This window comes from Hemitrygon akajei, chromosome 12 (assembly GCF_048418815.1).
Source record: "Hemitrygon akajei chromosome 12, sHemAka1.3, whole genome shotgun sequence".
Classification (NCBI taxonomy): domain Eukaryota; kingdom Metazoa; phylum Chordata; class Chondrichthyes; order Myliobatiformes; family Dasyatidae; genus Hemitrygon; species Hemitrygon akajei.
In genome coordinates, this window is record NC_133135.1 from 79,323,455 (window position 1) to 79,340,110 (window position 16,656).

Genomic DNA, 16,656 nt, shown 5'->3' on the forward strand with positions numbered 1-16,656 from the left:
CATAGGCAGGAACTACTGTTCAGAGGTATGAGCACTCCACAGTTGAAGGACAGCAATTCCAGAGGTTGGGTTGACAGGCGCTGAGGATGGAGACCAGTCACCTGTGATAGTTTGGGAGTCGTGGGGTTAGAGGTCCATACATCCGCAAGTTGAAGGCCAAGGACTGGAGGTTCAGAGGCAAACTGTCCTGGGGTTGGAGGCTTGTCTGTGTGTGTGAGTGAGTGGGTAACGGGGTTGTTTTGTTTTTGTTGTGTTGGTTTGGGCATGCTATGTTGGCACAGGAATGTGTGGTGATTAGTTCAATAGTTCCATGTAATATCAGAGAAATATATACAATATACACCCTGAAATCCTTTTTCTTTGCCGACATCCACAAAACAGAAGAGTGCCCCAAAGAATTAGTGACAGCTAAAATGTTAGACCCCAAAGCCCCCCCTGCACCCCCTCCCACGCACAAGGAGCAGCAAAGCAATAATCCTCCTCCACCCCCACTCACTTTCGCAAAAAAGCATCAGCACCCTCCACCCACCAAGCAAGGCCCCAAAAAAGGACAGGATCTGCAGTACAACAAAACCAATTGTTCACCCAGCAATTTGCCATGCTGCAGGCTCTCTCTCTCCCCTTCATAAAGGGAAAGAGAGGCGTCTCCTTTCACAGCGAGCGGGCTGACATAACAAAACAACTCACTGATCTAAGGTGTTAAAAGTCTGTTGTGCCACTTTTTTCCCCCCAATTCTGTGATCAACTATCTCTCACCCACCAACGGTGGGGGGGAAGAGAGAAAAAGAGAGAGAGAGAGAGAGAGAGCGCACGCGCGCTGTTGGTCATAAAATGTGGGTAAATCTCATTAAGATTCATCTTTATATATATTAATCTTGTGTGGAAGAACTTGACAAACTAGCAATCCCATGAAATTCATCTGAGGAAAATGAACAATGTATTCCTTGACATTCATGTGTATTAAAGATTTATACACATGGGATTTATGTAACAGAATGCTTCTAATTAAAGCTGTGCTTTCATCGTACATTAAGCTGGGCAAAGTAAGCTGTGTGCTTTCGATGTTCTTTCAGTTGTATGGATTCTGCCTGACCCACTGAGTTCCTCCAACAGTTCGTTTTATGTTCAGCGGTAGATTTGTTTGGACCATTACAGAGTATCAGTTAAAGACCGAACAGATCAATGAAACAATGAAATAGTGTGTAAGATTGATGGTATTTAAAGCTTTATATTCTTGCATTGATTTGCCTTTTAGCAGAAAATAGCAACCATGAACACAAGAGATACTGCAGATGCTGGAACTCACTCAAAATGTTGGAGGAACTCAGGAGGTCAGGTAGCATCTGAGGAGAGGAATAAATAATTGATGTTTTGAGCTGAGACCCTTCATCAGGAGTTCCTCAGGTGTTTTTTGAATTGTTCCTGTTGAAACTGTTAAGCCTCCTCACTCTCTCCAGTGATATTATACCATTTGTATGTTTGAAGTAACACATATTAAACTCATATTTGTTGGGAAAAATCAGGATAGCCAGTCAACACAAATTAAAATCTATTATTCTTTATTAAATACTACGCAATTTTCATAATACCTATTTTATAGATTTGGAAAAAACAGCGTTTCCTCAGTTTATGCATTTTCAAAGATGCAAAAGCAGACTGAGAAGTTTCTCCAAGTGTGTCGACAATCTTTGTCAAATTGTTTTTTTTAACTAGGCAGTGGGTGTTTGGGTAATTTTTTTGAGAACACCCATACACCTCCAGAGTGCTCTCTGTGTTCTGTTTAACCGCTTGAATTTGTTACGCATTTATTTTGAAGATTTGGAGGGGAGCAGTGCAGATCCAGAGGCAGCCGTGATTCTGCTAAAGATTCAGTGGAAAGAATGACTTCATCAAATGAAGCAGAAGGTTTGAGATAATGACTGCCACGTGCTTGTATGTTGCTGCTCTCATACCTTGTGGTTGCACTATGAATTTAGGATGCATGATTAATTTATCACCTATGAGTTTTGTTGAATGCTTGGCAAATTACTTAAATTATTTGGAAATGTAATCATAACTAATGAACATTTCTCTAAGAATGTTCAGGTTAGATTGTATTTTTGAAATTTAGGCCAAGAACAACATTTTATGTTTGCTTCCTCCAATCCCATTTTGTTACAAAAGCATCAACTTCCTCAACATCAAAAGTATTTTTAATTTGCATCCAAAATAAAAACACACAAAATTTATTAAGTGCTTCAAAACATCTAACATCGATACACCTCTCAACTCTATGATGCATGAGATTTATGATATGCTTTCAACTTTTTTCGGCAGCATATATTTTGTCCTCAAATCAAATTGTCAAAAGATTGAGATATGACACTGGTTTCCATGAATACGTATCGAAAGCTTACTTGTGCTGATTAGTTCTGAAAGCGTTGCAAATTATCCAAAAAAACCCTGTAAAACTGATTATTTATGAGAAAATTGAATTAAAATTATTTAAATATTTGGGAATAGTTCTTCCCTTCAACAGCATTGTGGCAACTGCATTGTATGGATGTAAGTTTGAGGGTCAAGAATATTCTTTAACTATTGGTTGGCACTTCAGTTGATCAGACTTAGCTGAACATTCGGAAGCTTCCACTGAAACTGGGGTTCCCAACTTCATTTTATGCCCTTGACCAATACCAGTAAGCAAGGGATCTGCAGTCCCAGGTTGGAAACTTCTGTACTGGAAAAGTTGTTTTTGTGTAGCCCATTTTTTAAAAAATGGCTCTTTGAGATGAACTGGAAATGGGAAAATAATGATAATGTGAATTAAAATGCTGGCTGGTGGTGTAGTGGCATCCACACTGGACTTTGAAGCCAGTGGTCCCAAGTTCGAATCTGGTCAGCTGCTAGGTTGAGTGTTGAGCTAGCAACTCGGCCTTGTAAAAAACACTAAAGAAGTGACAAGGTTGCCGCCCGACGTGCCACAAGACACGGACAGAAAGTAAAAAGTGTATTAAAATGGAGTAAAATGAGAACGCAGCTGATTGGAAGGAATTGGAGGGCTCAATGACTTTGGCTTCAATCACTGAAGAAAGTGGAAAGTAATTAAAAAAATCCTCAGATACTTGTCCAGAAATTACTTGATGGATTAAAAGACATACTTCATCTTCTGACTTGCAAGAACTTTAAAAATTTTGAAGTTGGGATAATTGGCAGGAGTTGCAGAAATTGCAAACATTAAACACCCAGACTTAAATTCCAGTAATAATTATATTCCATTTTAGGTATCTGTAGGGTAACATAATTGATGGAAATGTACATAATTCACAACCACCAACATTGAGCTGGGGTTTCACTTTAAGAGGCTGGTCTGACGTGATGAAATAATTACATAAAGTGTTGTTTTTAGTGTGCTTTGACTTCATTTTTTTGGTGTTCAATAAATAAGTTGCTATGGCTTTTCTGAAACATAAACCGCCTTCACTGTTATATTGGTGAAAAGCTACATAAAGGCAACGTACTTCAACATCATGCAGGAAGAATCATTCTTATATTACAGTGATTAAATTAAAGTGATTTACTATATAATTGCAGCATTAGCTGGGACATTTGAATGTAAGCCTATTTTGCGTGCACTGAACAGGGTTCCAAAGAGAAAGCTTTGGACTACTCTATCGAGGACTCACACACACGTGGTTAAGCCAGCCTGTTTATTAGTTTTCATCGGGTGACTAGAATGGAACTGAATGCTATTTCAAGCTTGGGAAGAATCACATAGACAATGGAACAAAGAGTAACAAAAAGCCTTTAATTTATCACATCTCCAAAATGTACTAAATAGTTTGTTATCTACAGAACAAATACTATACTTTTTTTATTCAATAAAAGATGAAGGAGCACTGTTTTAATGGCTTTCCTCCTCTAGCCGGGGTTTTTTTGAAGAATCATTCTCTGCAATGAAATAGTCTGCCAATTCACGAAGCGCTTTATAACGGTGAGATATTGTGTTCTTCAGAGCTTTCGGCATTTCTGCATATCTGGGGAGGATTCAATGAAAAACAATGATCATAACTGTAATTTTCAAAGTACGATACTTATCCTGAAATCAGAAATAAAACTACTAGTTTGATAAACTAAAAAAAAAAATTGATCACTTACGTCTGGTCAAAGTTGTCAGGCTGAAAACAAGGATCCCAACCAAAGTCTCTGGGTCCCCGAGGATCAACTATTTTGCCCTAAATAACAGAAAAGTGTCTAAACAGTTAGGGAATTTTTTTAAAAAAACTTAACTTTCCAATCAGTGCATTTCCTTGCCATTAAAATCGTCAGCTGTAGACTGTAGCATTACGTCACTTGAGAGGCTAGGCAGTTCATTCTGCATTAATAGCACTAGACTGTAGCCACAATTTCCTATAATTCATTCTCCCCTTCCCCCAAAGAATGAATTACCCAAACTTAATTGAAATCCACTGTCAAGCAGGGTTTTGCAGCCCAAGCATCAATGAACATATTTTGTCATGAAAAATGTTAAACTTTCTTTAATATAGTCTCATGTGAAGCTAGTCATTCATGGCAGGAAATGGGTGAGGTGTAAAGCCCAGACAGTTATCGAGGAGTGAATGTACATTTCCAAGCTGGGTGACACACTCAAGAACAAGCCAAATATTCATACTTCTAGCTACAATAATTTTATAGTGAATGGAAGCATGCAAATCTTTCAGAGAACTACTGACATCCCATTTTCTGTTACCTATTTACACTTGCTAAGAAGTGTAAATAGTTAAGAGTGCTGTTTGGGAGATGATGGAATGGGGCAGTTTAAATGGCTTCGCACAGACAAGATGGGCCAAAAGGACGTGTTTCTGTCTTGTATTTTTCTATGAAATTCCCTCAGTTCAATTTCAGTTTCACTCCATATTCATTGCTGGCTTTCACATGGGGTACCACTAAAGAAAAATTACCAACACAATTTCACTTACTTTCTCTTGGAGAGAGAAATTTACTTGTAACTATTGAGATACAGTGCAGAATAGGCCCTTTGAGCCACAGCTCCCAGCTGTCCTCTGATCTAATCCTAGCCTAATCACAGGACAACTTACAATGACCAATTAACCTAACTGGAACATCTTTGGACTGTGGGAGGAAACCAGAGCACAAGGAGTCACGGGGTGAGTGTACAAACTCCTTACAGGCAACGACAGGAATTGAACCTGTGCTGTTGGTACTGTAAAGCATTGTGCTAACCACTTTGCTACTGTGCTGCCTCTGATCACTCTTTTAGCGTTGTCCAGCACATAATACTGAAAGCTAAGAAAAAGGAAACCTTGAACTTCTATCACGACTTTTACAAATTTTTAGCCAATGAAATTGTAGTTCACACTAAACAGCGACAACAGCCAATCTATTTGCAAAATGATAAAATTACCCTAATATGTTCTAATTTTGTGTAAGTGATGGATGTAAAAATCCACATTACTGTTTAATGAACACCAAAGATTTTGTATGTGGTTGCATTGTGGAATATGGTTGTTCTCACACAGGTGCTTTTTACAAATACATACCAGAGTTTTCCCTCGAAACAGCTTCACTGGGTCTTCCGGGTTTCCTGTGCTGTACGCAAAGGTGCAGAGTGCATAAGCTGATTTGTCTTCAAAGCCAGTCAGCATCTTATACAAACCTGCAACAAAGGCCCAAAATAGCAGTTGTAATTCAGAATCAGGTTTATTATCACTGGCGTGTGTCATGAAATTTGTTAACTTAGCAACACGATAATATAGAAAGAAAAAATGTAATCAGTTAATGCATGTGTGTATGTATATATAAATAAAAAAATCATATAAAACAGATTTTAAATTATGCAAAATAGATATAAAAAAAACTGAGTTAGTGCTCAAGAGTTCAATGTTCATTTAGGAATCGGATTGCAGAGGGGAAGAAGTTGTTCCTGAATCGCTGAGTATGCGTCTTCAGGGCCTCTTTCCTGACAGTAACAACGAGAAGAGGCCATGTTAATGGGGACCTTAATAAAGACGCCTCCTGGCTGAGGCACCAGTCTTTGAAGATGTCTTGGATACTATGCAGGGTATTGTTAAACATTTAACAAAATCTTGTGTTGAATTTCTCCTACTCAACCCTCACCTGGATCTACCTTTTACTGCCAGCTCTTGCTCCCCCCCCCCCCCCCCAACCTATTTATACTGGCCATCTCTCCTCTGTTTCCAGTCCTGACGGCCCAAAGTGTCAACTGTCCAGTTCCCTCCCCCTTCCCCGAGTTTCTGCAGCACTTGGTGTTGATTTGAAAGCGAGCTCTTGGTCAAGCTCTTTCCCACAGCAGAGACGAGAGCTTCCTTGGTTGTCTTTTTCCTGTGACTCAGCCCAGTATTAAATATTCACAGATTATTTCCTTAAACCTTACTGCTTTTTCTGGTTCCTAAAGTTACACAAAATTGTGAGAGGTTCTAGTAAACATGGGGGCGGGGTTCAATTAATTACACTGAATTAGAGAACATAGATATGAGATGATTGGGAAGAAAGAACACACACACACGATGAGTAAAATTTCCTTTATGTTTTATAAATGGCTTTGCCCAAAGGGGTTGTAGAAAAAAATTCTATCTTGTTTAAAGGAGATAAAGTGTAGGGGTGTGAAGGAGAGAATTTTTTCCACTTTTTCAAGAGAGCTGGCATAGATAAAATGGGCTGAATGGCCTCTTCCTGTGAGAATCACTCTTATTCAAGTTCTCACATTTTCACATCGTACTTGTTCTACAGAGTGCTCGTCACCTGCTCTCAAGCCCGATAACTTGGTGTTCATTTAGAAACCCCTTTCCGTGCCTCTGTCATCAATTACACTTGACATATACTTCACAATTACAGCTGATAAACCAATCATCCATCTGCTCCAGTACACAAGCACATTAGTTCAGCCCTGTGCCAGCACGCTTGTTATCATAATGCTCTCCCTTCTGCAAGGCACAACTGACTCTACCATGGCCCAGAGCGTCCATTCTCCAGTTTTGACCTCTGTCGTGGTGAGCAACGTGTGCCATATCCTGGGGAAAACTCATCAAGTGAAAACTTGCTAGCAACAGCTACTGGGAATCAGACTCGTGTAATTGAAAACAAATACATCATCCATTTGTGTGGTAGTAACACTCTGGATGACTTCCAGGTCTGTTATAAATTTCAAAAGCATTCGCACACATTTTTAATTACAAATTTCTGTTGCTTCCACACGGTATGAGAATTGTTTATTTTCCTTGTGTTCTCATTAAAGACAGGAGTTTGCTCTGAGAGCCCTTGTGGTATCAGTAGTCACCTACAGCCCTGACAATGCAGGCTTCCAACTGTGGGTGCATCAAGATAATGCTTGAAACCCTGTGTGTGCAGAATGCATTTGAGAGCAGGAATCCTGCCCCATTTCCCCACCTAATTTGCCTTCCAGCTCGGAACATGGAGCCAAACAAAAACTTGGTCATTAGCATCCCAGTTTAGATATGCTCACTTTATTGTTACCACAATATGATTCTGGAGGTGCAAGACTGTCCTGCTCATTATCACACTATATTTAAAGAGGCAGCAACACTTCCAGTGGCACAAATCTGAATGAGGCAAAGTCAATTGAAAACTTCAAGACTGAACTTGATTTGTCAATTAAGGGATATTGAAAATGGAATTAAGATTCAGCTGCGACCTGACTGAATCTTGGAACAGATGCAAAGAGATTGAATATTCAAATTGTGTTCTGGGCAACCAGACTTGTGGTTAATTTCATTACCACAAAACTGTGAGCATTTTTAATCATCTTTAAGAACGAGGTAATGACTTCCTGAATCACAAGTCAGTCAAGTCTCTTTCAATTACTTCTCTTTCAGTGCATGGGACATGAGCCAATCTATTCAGGAAAATTTTTTGAGCAGCTGGAGAAGTAGGTTTGAATCACACCTCTTGCAAACTGTTGCAAAGCAGTGTAGTTGGTTGTCATGGAACAGGGCATGTCCCTCCTTATGGGAGGAGGATATGAGTTGGAAAATTCTTTGGAAAAATATATAGGGGTGAAAGAAAGGAGGCACTGAAAAACCCATAATCTGTTTTAGCCATTTTTAAGCCATTATTTTAGCTAAATACTGCTTTGCAATGGAGTACAGCCTCTGGAGTAAAATCATAATGCAGAGTTCAAGTGGCAGACGGCAAGAAATCTAAACTTCTTAACAACACTGCAGCTTCTACGTTGCCTACTTTATATACAAATAAGATTTCTAACTAATCCCTTTCGTGTCTCTCCAGTCAGATATAAAACCATTTACATCTTCTGTGACCAATAAATGTGCTTCTTCCTCATATCACAATACCCATCTGTGAAGCCCACAGAGAACCTCAATTAATCAACAGAATGTTTGAATGAAACACACCAAGTAAATTGATTTTCACTGATAAAAATGAACTTAGCAGCTACTACAGGTAATAGATAAAATCAGAATTTAGGCTGATTACCAAAATTAGATTGCTTGGTAAACAGTGAACTGAGGAGGCTTAAGTGCAAGGATGACTCGCTGGACCATGAAGCTGACTCTTTTGCTGTCATCATCACTATGTGACGTGGGCGATCATGGTCTTAACCATGATTGTTCCTGGCAAATTTTTCAACAGAAGGGGCTTGCCATTGTCTTCTTCTGGGCAGTGTCTTTACAAGAGAAGTTACCCCAGCCATTATTAATACACTTTAGAGATTGACCGCCTAGCATCAGGGATTGTGTAACCAGGACTTGTGACATCCACAACTGCTCATATGACTATCCACCTCCTGCTTCCATGGATTCACTTGACCCCGATCGAGGAGACTGACAGCTGCAAAGTTGTCCGGCTACATCACATTGACGTCAACACCATGTGCATTCACAGTGGAATGGCACATCTGGAGAGACAGAGACACTTTCTACATGATCATACAAATGCAGAAAAATATCCAAGGCTGGGGAATGACATGTGAAGTCAAGAGGAACTGCAGCAGATGTGATGTACAGACAATGAGGTCAACTTGGCCAATGGAGTGACTAAGTATTTCTGAAAGGTCTGAAGCACCTTCACAAGTCAGCCATAGAAACCGGGGATATGCATCAATGTCTGGGTCTTGCAACTGTTGCAGGAGGGCTTGCGTTCAGCAACTTTTGATCCGCTCATTGCTCAAGTGTAGCCCATGCAGGATTTAGCAAGCAAGTCTATGAACACAAAGTTCTCTGACTTGGATGCAAGCCCAAGTGGGAAAGGAGTACAGATTGGTTAATAGACAGAATAGGAATAAACAGGATAATACAGGGGCAGCACACAACCAGTGCAACAAGGGTCAGAGCTTAGGCCTAAGCTACATACAATTTGTATCAACCAATGAGGGACAAAGTGGAACATGCCCTTGTTTGCTACTAATATATAGCTTGGAAGGAAAGCAAGGAAACTTTCTAGCTTACCAAAAGTAGAAGAGGCAATGGACCAGAGAATATTGAGAGGAACTGTGAAATTATTTTCTATGATGAGAAGAATGGTATTGCAACAAGTAAGAAAAAGTGACAGACTATTTAATGTTTGAATGAGAATCTGATGGAATGCAAAACCCAGTTATCTGGCATTTGGGAAGATGTGCTATCTTAGCTTTAATTGCATCGAGGTTGCAGAATAAGAGGAAGGAAGACTTGCTGTGATTGTACAGGGCTTTCGTAAGGACATTTCTGGAGCACCGTGCAAGCACTGGAGCTCTGGAGGAAATATTTGTCTCAGAGAGTGCAACAAATGTTCACCAGATAGATTTCTGGGATATGGAGATTGTTCTGAGAAAAGATTCAATGGAATTGGAACAATATAATGAGAGAAGACAGCACTCAGAGACAAAAGGCAAAGTCTAGTTTATTGCCATAGGTGCAAGTACATGCATGTGCAGGAACAACAAAATGCTTACTACAGCAACGGCACAGTCACATGGCATCATTTACACCACCTTCAGAGGAGATGCATAAATTAAACATTTTATTTTACATAAAAACAATTATTACAAATAAAACAAATGGATAAAATTCTAAGGAGGAACTGATAGAATTAACACTGAGAAGTCTTGAGAACTCCGACTGAAGAGATGAGAGCAAGTAGTCATTGTCCCAGGATATTTAGTGCTCTCTAATTGGAGGTTTACACCTCTTTGAAATTCTCCACTCGAGCCCAGTGGATGCTCACCCGATGAGAATATTGAAGACTGAGATCATCAGACTTTTAGGCACCAAGGTAATTGACAGATGTGTGGATGGGATGGGAAAATCTCAAAGACGTTTAAGCATGATGTAAGTGAATGGTGGAGCTGCTTGAGTGGGCAGCTTTTGTGGCTCATGACATGTGGTGACTGTGTGCCCATATTAAGTTTGGGCTAATACCATCTTTAATTATGACAAGGAATTAAAAGCAAACAACACTTTTTCCATTTTCAGTTGCTTCTCTCAACTTTGTCATATCCAGTACTGTGCAAAAGTCTTGGGGATATTTTTAAGGCTAGGATGCCTAAGGCTTTTGCACAGTACTGTAGTAATTTTATGTATTGCACTGTACTTCTGCCACAAAAGAAATCATGATGTACATGAGTGATGATAAACCGGATTCTGATATGAGACTCTATTGTGGACTGAGATTGGAGAGGGGAATACTGGTTGGGAAAAGTGGAAGACAGAGGGATGGGAGCAGGAAGCTCCAGACAGACATTCTGTAACCAAGGTGTATAAGATGATGAGGCCGGCTGGTGGCGCAGTGACATCAGTGCCGGACTCTGGAGCGAAGGTTCTCGAGTTCGAATCCAGTTGAGCCACTCCCGGACACGCTTTCCACCTGTGCCAGGTTGAGTGTCAAGCTCACAACTCGGCCTCGTTAAAAAAAACACTGCGCTGTGAGAAGGACGTGGGGTCCACTCAAAGAATCTTTCCTCCAAATAACCACTTGAAAAGTGGTTGCCGAGTCTCTGGCAGAGCATGGCACACAAAAAAAATGATGAATGGCATTGATCACGTGGATAGTGCGAGGCTTTTTCACAGGGCTGAAATGGCTATCACGAGAGGGCACAGTTTTAAGGTACTTGGAAGTAAGTACTTGTCAGGGATAAGTTCTCTTTTTTTTAATAAACGCAGAGAGTGGTGAGTATGTGGAATGGGCTATCGGCGATGGTGGTGGAGACAGATATGATAGGGTCTTTTAAGAGACTCCTGGATAGGTACATGGAGCTTAGAAAAATAGAGGGCTATGGGTAACCCTAGGTAATTTCTAAAGTACGTACATATTCAGCACAGCTTTGTGGGCCAAAGGACCTGTATTGTGCTGTAGGCTTTCTACGTTCTATGTTTGGAACCAAATGACCTTGCCTGATGTCTCAGAGCTGGGTGTGTCTGCACCAGTGCCACCCTCTGCCCTCGGCACTCCCTCTCTGCCACCTGTCCCACACCCCTCCCATGGTGCTCCACCCTCGCCATTCCCAACATCCTTTGCTCCTGCCAGATTTACAAACTTGCTCTGCGCTCCACGTTGACAAATACAGCACTGCAGCCTAGCTATATATACTACGTGTGCCTAAGGCCTTTGCATAGTATTATAAATTCCTTAGTTAAGAAGACATTCTTGAACCACTTCCAAATGTCAGCTTTCATTACCTCCTCACTCATTACCAGTGTTTACAACAAGTCATAGTATCTAACATAAAGCTGTTAAATAACTTACCTTCAGGTCGTAACTTTGACAGGAACCATTTTCTAGAAGATAGTGGAAGCATAAATAAAATGTTTGTTATTTATAATAATTAAAACATCATAAACATATTCTCTATCAATACAGAAGCTAATCGTCGGTCCCAAAATGTCACAATTAAGCTGCATTTTTGTGTTTTCCAATTTTCTTCTCACTAATATCCATGAGGATATAATATACAGAGGTTGGGAAATCAGGGGAAATCTCAAAGTCAAAGTACATTTATTATCAAAGTACGTATGCAGTATACAAGGCTGTGATTCATCCTTGGCTCGGGCTCTGTCGTGGGCAAAGTACTGGAGAGTTTAACATCGGTAGCTGAGCAAAGGGCGCTGAGTAGGCTACGGTCAATTATGGATAACTCTGAACATCCTCTACATAGCACCATCCAGAGACAGAGAAGCAGTTTCAGCGACAGGTTACCATCGATGCAATGCTCCTCAGACAGGATGAAGAGGTCAATACTCCCCAATGCCATTAGGCTTTACAATTCTACCGCCAGGACTTAAGAACTTTTTAAAAGCTATTATTAATGCTTTTTGAGATAGTGATTTAGATGCATATCATATTTTTTACTGAGTTAAGTATTGTATGTAATTAGTTTTGCTACAACAAGTGTATGGGACATTGGAAAAAAGTTGAATTTCCCCATGGGGATGAATAAAGTATCTATCTATCTATCTATCCATCCTGCAGACAGCCACAAGACAAAGAAACATCATGGAACCTACCGCATACGTACTTTGATAATAAATGTACTTTTAGACTTTGAAATTTTGGGAAATAAGATGTCTATTTTTTAATATGTGAACAGAAATTCAGTCTTATAAATACATAGTGAATTTCTTGCTCATTTTACCTACGGCCTCATTTCCTTCCATGCCATTCATTCTGACGGCTGATGAGCACTGGGGTAGAATGGCTAGCGTAACGCCAATGGGCACCAGCGACTCAGGTGCAATTCCACCACGTCTGTCAGGAGTTTGTACGTTCTTCCCATGACCATCAGGTTTCCTCCCACATTCCAAGGACATACAGCTTAGTAGGTTAATCAGTCACATGGCTGTCATTAGGTGGCAAGGGCTCATTGGGCTGGAAGGATCTGTTACTGTGCTGTATCTCTAAATAAATAATAGAATAAAAGCTGTAGAGGTTGGAATACTTTCTATTAGGTGCATGGATAATTAAGATTGCTTTGCTCAATCAGTGATAGTCGAAGAGATTTAAAATCTTAGGAGTTGAGTGGGGTGAACAAGGCAACTACAGTTTCCCATAGTTGGGCGAGTCCATGACAAGAATTCATCATGGATTTGCCTGGGAAGTGAATTTAATTTAAATACACAAATCTAGAATGAGATGCTCGTCCTGTAAGAGTAACCATGAAAATATCGGATTGTTGCAAAGACATGTTTTCTTCTAGCCAAAACTTTTCTTTCTTTATGTCCCCCTCAGTAAAAAGTATTCTGCTTTGGATGCTGTCATGAGAAACAACCTTACAGGAGAAAGCCACAGCGATGAGGTTTCTGGCTCTGTGACTCAGAAGTGAAAGGAGTGGGGAATGAAAAATTGGAGAATTGTACTGGTAGGTGTTTCAATAGTTCAGGGGACAGGAGGTTCTGTGGACATGAAAGATAGGTGGTTTGTTGTCTCCCAGGTACCAGGGTCAAAGACATCTCAAATCTGGTCCACGGCATTCTTAAGGTGGAAGTGAGCAGTCAGAAGTTGTGATACATATTGATATCAATGACATGCAGGAGAAGGGATGAGGTCTTGGAGAGAACACAGGGAGCTAGGTAGAAAGTTGAAAAGCAGAACCTCAAGGGTAGTAATCTCTGGATTGCTGCCTCTGCCCCGCAGCAGAAAGGGTAAGAAGTGAATGATTTTCTAGATGAATGTGTGGCTGAAAAATTGGTGCAGGGTCCGAGGTTTCAGATTTGAGGATCACTGGGAATCTCTTCTGGGAAAGGTCTGACCTGTACAAACAGGGCAGGTTTTCTAAAGCTGTTGGGGAGGATTTTAACTAGTTTGGTATGGTTCAGAAACCACAGTGATAGGTCAGGAGATGGAGCAATTGGAGTAAAGATAGATGCATGTGTAGAGAGACTGTGAGGAAGAAAAGGCAGTGGCAAGGGCATAATTGCAGTCAGTTGGATGTGTGTCTAATTTAGTGTATGTATCAGGAACAAAGCTGATGAACTTGGTTCCATACTGACCCATGTCCTGCCATTCAATGGCCTTTACTAAGCCTGGGCTGTCAGAAGGGCTGGGATGGCCACTGGATGTTCCGGGGTTTAGATGTTTCAAAAGGGACAGGGACAAAGGTAAAAGAGGTGGGGAAGTGGTATTGCTAGTTAAAGATAGTATCACAGCTGCAGAAAGGGAGGATGTCACGCAGGGATTGTCCACTGAGTCACTGTGAGTGGGAATCAGAAACAGGAAGGGAGCAATCACTACTTGGAAGAATTGTATAGACCCCCCCCCCCCCCCAATAACAGCAGACACTGAGGTGCAAATCAGGAGACAGATTTTGAAAAGGTGATAACAGGGCTGTGATGGGTGACTTCAGCTTCCCTGATATAGATTGGCACCTTGGTGCAAAAGGATTTGATGGGGCTGAATTTGTTAGGTGTGTTCAGGAAGGATTCCTGACATAATATGTGGACAGGCTGACTAGAGGAGAGTCCAGTCTGGAACTGGTACTGGTCAGATGACAGATCTCTCAGTGGGTGAGCATTCTGGAGTCAGACATCACAAATCCCTGACCTTTACCGTAGGCTTGGACAGAGATAGGAGCAGACAGCATAGGAAAGTATTTAACTGGGGCAGCACAAATTATGATATGAGGAGGCAGGAACTTGGGAGTGTAAATTGGGAATGGATGTAGTCAGGGAAATGCACAACAAAAATGTAGAGGTTGCTTAGAGAACACTTGCAGGAGGCTCTCAGATAGATTTATCTTATTGAGTGACACCCACCCACCCATTCCTTTCCAGTCTTGATGAAGGGTCTTGGCCTGAAACACTGTTTATTCCTCTCTATAGATGCCTAACTTGCTGAGTTCCAGCATTTTGCGTGTGTTACTCTGGATTTGCATGTCTGTAGAATCTTGTGTTTATGATTTGCCCCACTGAGGCAGGGAAAGGAAGGTAGGGTGAGGGAACCATGGAGATATGGAACATCCAGTCAAGAGGAGAAAGTAGCAAACAAAGATCAGACAGGGCTCTAGAGAGTTACAAGGTAGCTAAGAAAAAGCTTAAGAATGGACTTATGAGAGCTGGAAGGGAGCAATGAGAAGATCTTCATGAGGAGGATTAAGCCCCCCACCCCCCCAAGGCATTCTACATGTATGTGATATAGGGTTCCTGACTCTCTTATGCCATGAACACGTACCATTAACTGAAGGGTCTGTGGAATAGGAGGATGACTGGGATGAGGGTAGGACAGATCAGGAATAGAGAGAGGAAATATGTCTGAAGTCAGAGGAGGTAAAGGAGCCTCTTAACACTTTGCTTCAGCATTCACCAGAGAGAGGGATTTGACAAATGTGAGGACAGCGTGGAACCGGATGATATACTGGAACAGGTCTAAATTAAGAATGAAGATATACTGGAACTTTTGAAAAACAACAGGATACGAAGGTCTCCAGAGTCAAATTGGGATACACTGCAGGTTAATACAGATGAAAGGGTAGAAATTGCTGTGCCTTTGGATATGATTTTTGCATCCTGACTGGCCACAGGAGTAGTACCAGAAGACTGGAGGATGGCAAATGTTATTCCTTTGTTCAAAAAGAGGGAACAAGGATAACCCTGGGAATTATAGATCAGCAAGTCTTATGTCAGCGGTGGGCAAAGTACTGGAGAAGATTCTTAGAGACAGGATTAACAAGCATTGAGAAGTTAGTTCGCATGGCATTGTGAGCGGCAGCCTAATGCAAAGAGGCACAATATTTACGGGTGATTGGAAAAGGGGATAGGGACGATACAAGGGGCAAGTTTTTTTAAATATATAGAGTGGTGGGTGCGTGGAATGTGCAGTCAGGGGTGGTGGGAGATTAGAGACATTTAAGACTCATAGATAGGCATATAGATGAAAGAAAACTGGAGGGCTACATGGGAAGGAAGGTTGAGACTGAATTTAGGGTAGGTTAAAGGGTTGGCACAACTTCACAGGCTGAAGGACTTGTACTGTTCCAAGTTCTTTATCCCTTTACCACCCTCTTTTGTTGAACAAAACCACCTCAATATCTCCAATTTTTGCTCACGTTTGTACCTGTGGATTTGTTTATCTTTCCGAGTTATGCAGCCCACCCATTCACCAGTATTTGGCCTCTACCTCCCTAAACCAAGGGTTCCCAGCCTTTTTTATGCTATGGACCCATCATTAAGCAAGGATCTGTGGACTCCAGGTTTGGAACCCTTGCTCTAAACCGTTTCTATCCATATACCTGCCCAAATGCCCTTTGCATGTTCCAATTGTACCCACCTCTACCACTTACTCTGGCAGCTCATTCAACTACATTCCACCCTGTAGGATCAGGATGCTATTGGTCCATGGCATAAAAATGGTTGGGGACACTATGGGTTCACCTAGAGTCTAGGTGAACTAAATATCCTTTCCATTGTAGCTCACCAACCACTGAAAACAAGGCACCAATGGAAACAGAATCGGGGCCATGCATAAATTAGCCCCATTCTCTTTGCCTTGCCTTATTGTGCCCTAAAATCTATTGTTCTTTTACATTTTATTGACTTCTTGCATGTTTAAGACTATTCACATGCATTGAAGGATTTTAACTGTATTCTTGTGTTCCTTGTTATTTTTTTTCTAACTCTATTACCTCACACACTAGGGCATTAAATTGCCTCTGTCACTCATGAGCTTATTTATACAACTCTTACAGACATACCACAA

General features: G+C 41.0%; 1 protein-coding gene across 1 annotated transcript in view; it reads right to left on the minus strand.

Moving 5' to 3' along the window:
* Window positions 1-3,770: 3,770 nt before the first annotated feature.
* itpa (inosine triphosphatase (nucleoside triphosphate pyrophosphatase)) overlaps window positions 3,771-16,656 on the minus strand; it is a 43,220-nt gene continuing 30,334 nt past the window's right edge. The window contains exons 5-8 of the mRNA XM_073063582.1: window positions 11,716-11,747; window positions 5,538-5,653; window positions 4,135-4,211; window positions 3,771-4,013 (exon numbers count right to left, since the gene is read on the minus strand). Coding sequence (XP_072919683.1) covers window positions 3,881-4,013; window positions 4,135-4,211; window positions 5,538-5,653; window positions 11,716-11,747 — 358 coding nt within the window. The 3' untranslated portion in view covers window positions 3,771-3,880. The remainder of the gene's footprint in view (window positions 4,014-4,134; window positions 4,212-5,537; window positions 5,654-11,715; window positions 11,748-16,656) is intronic.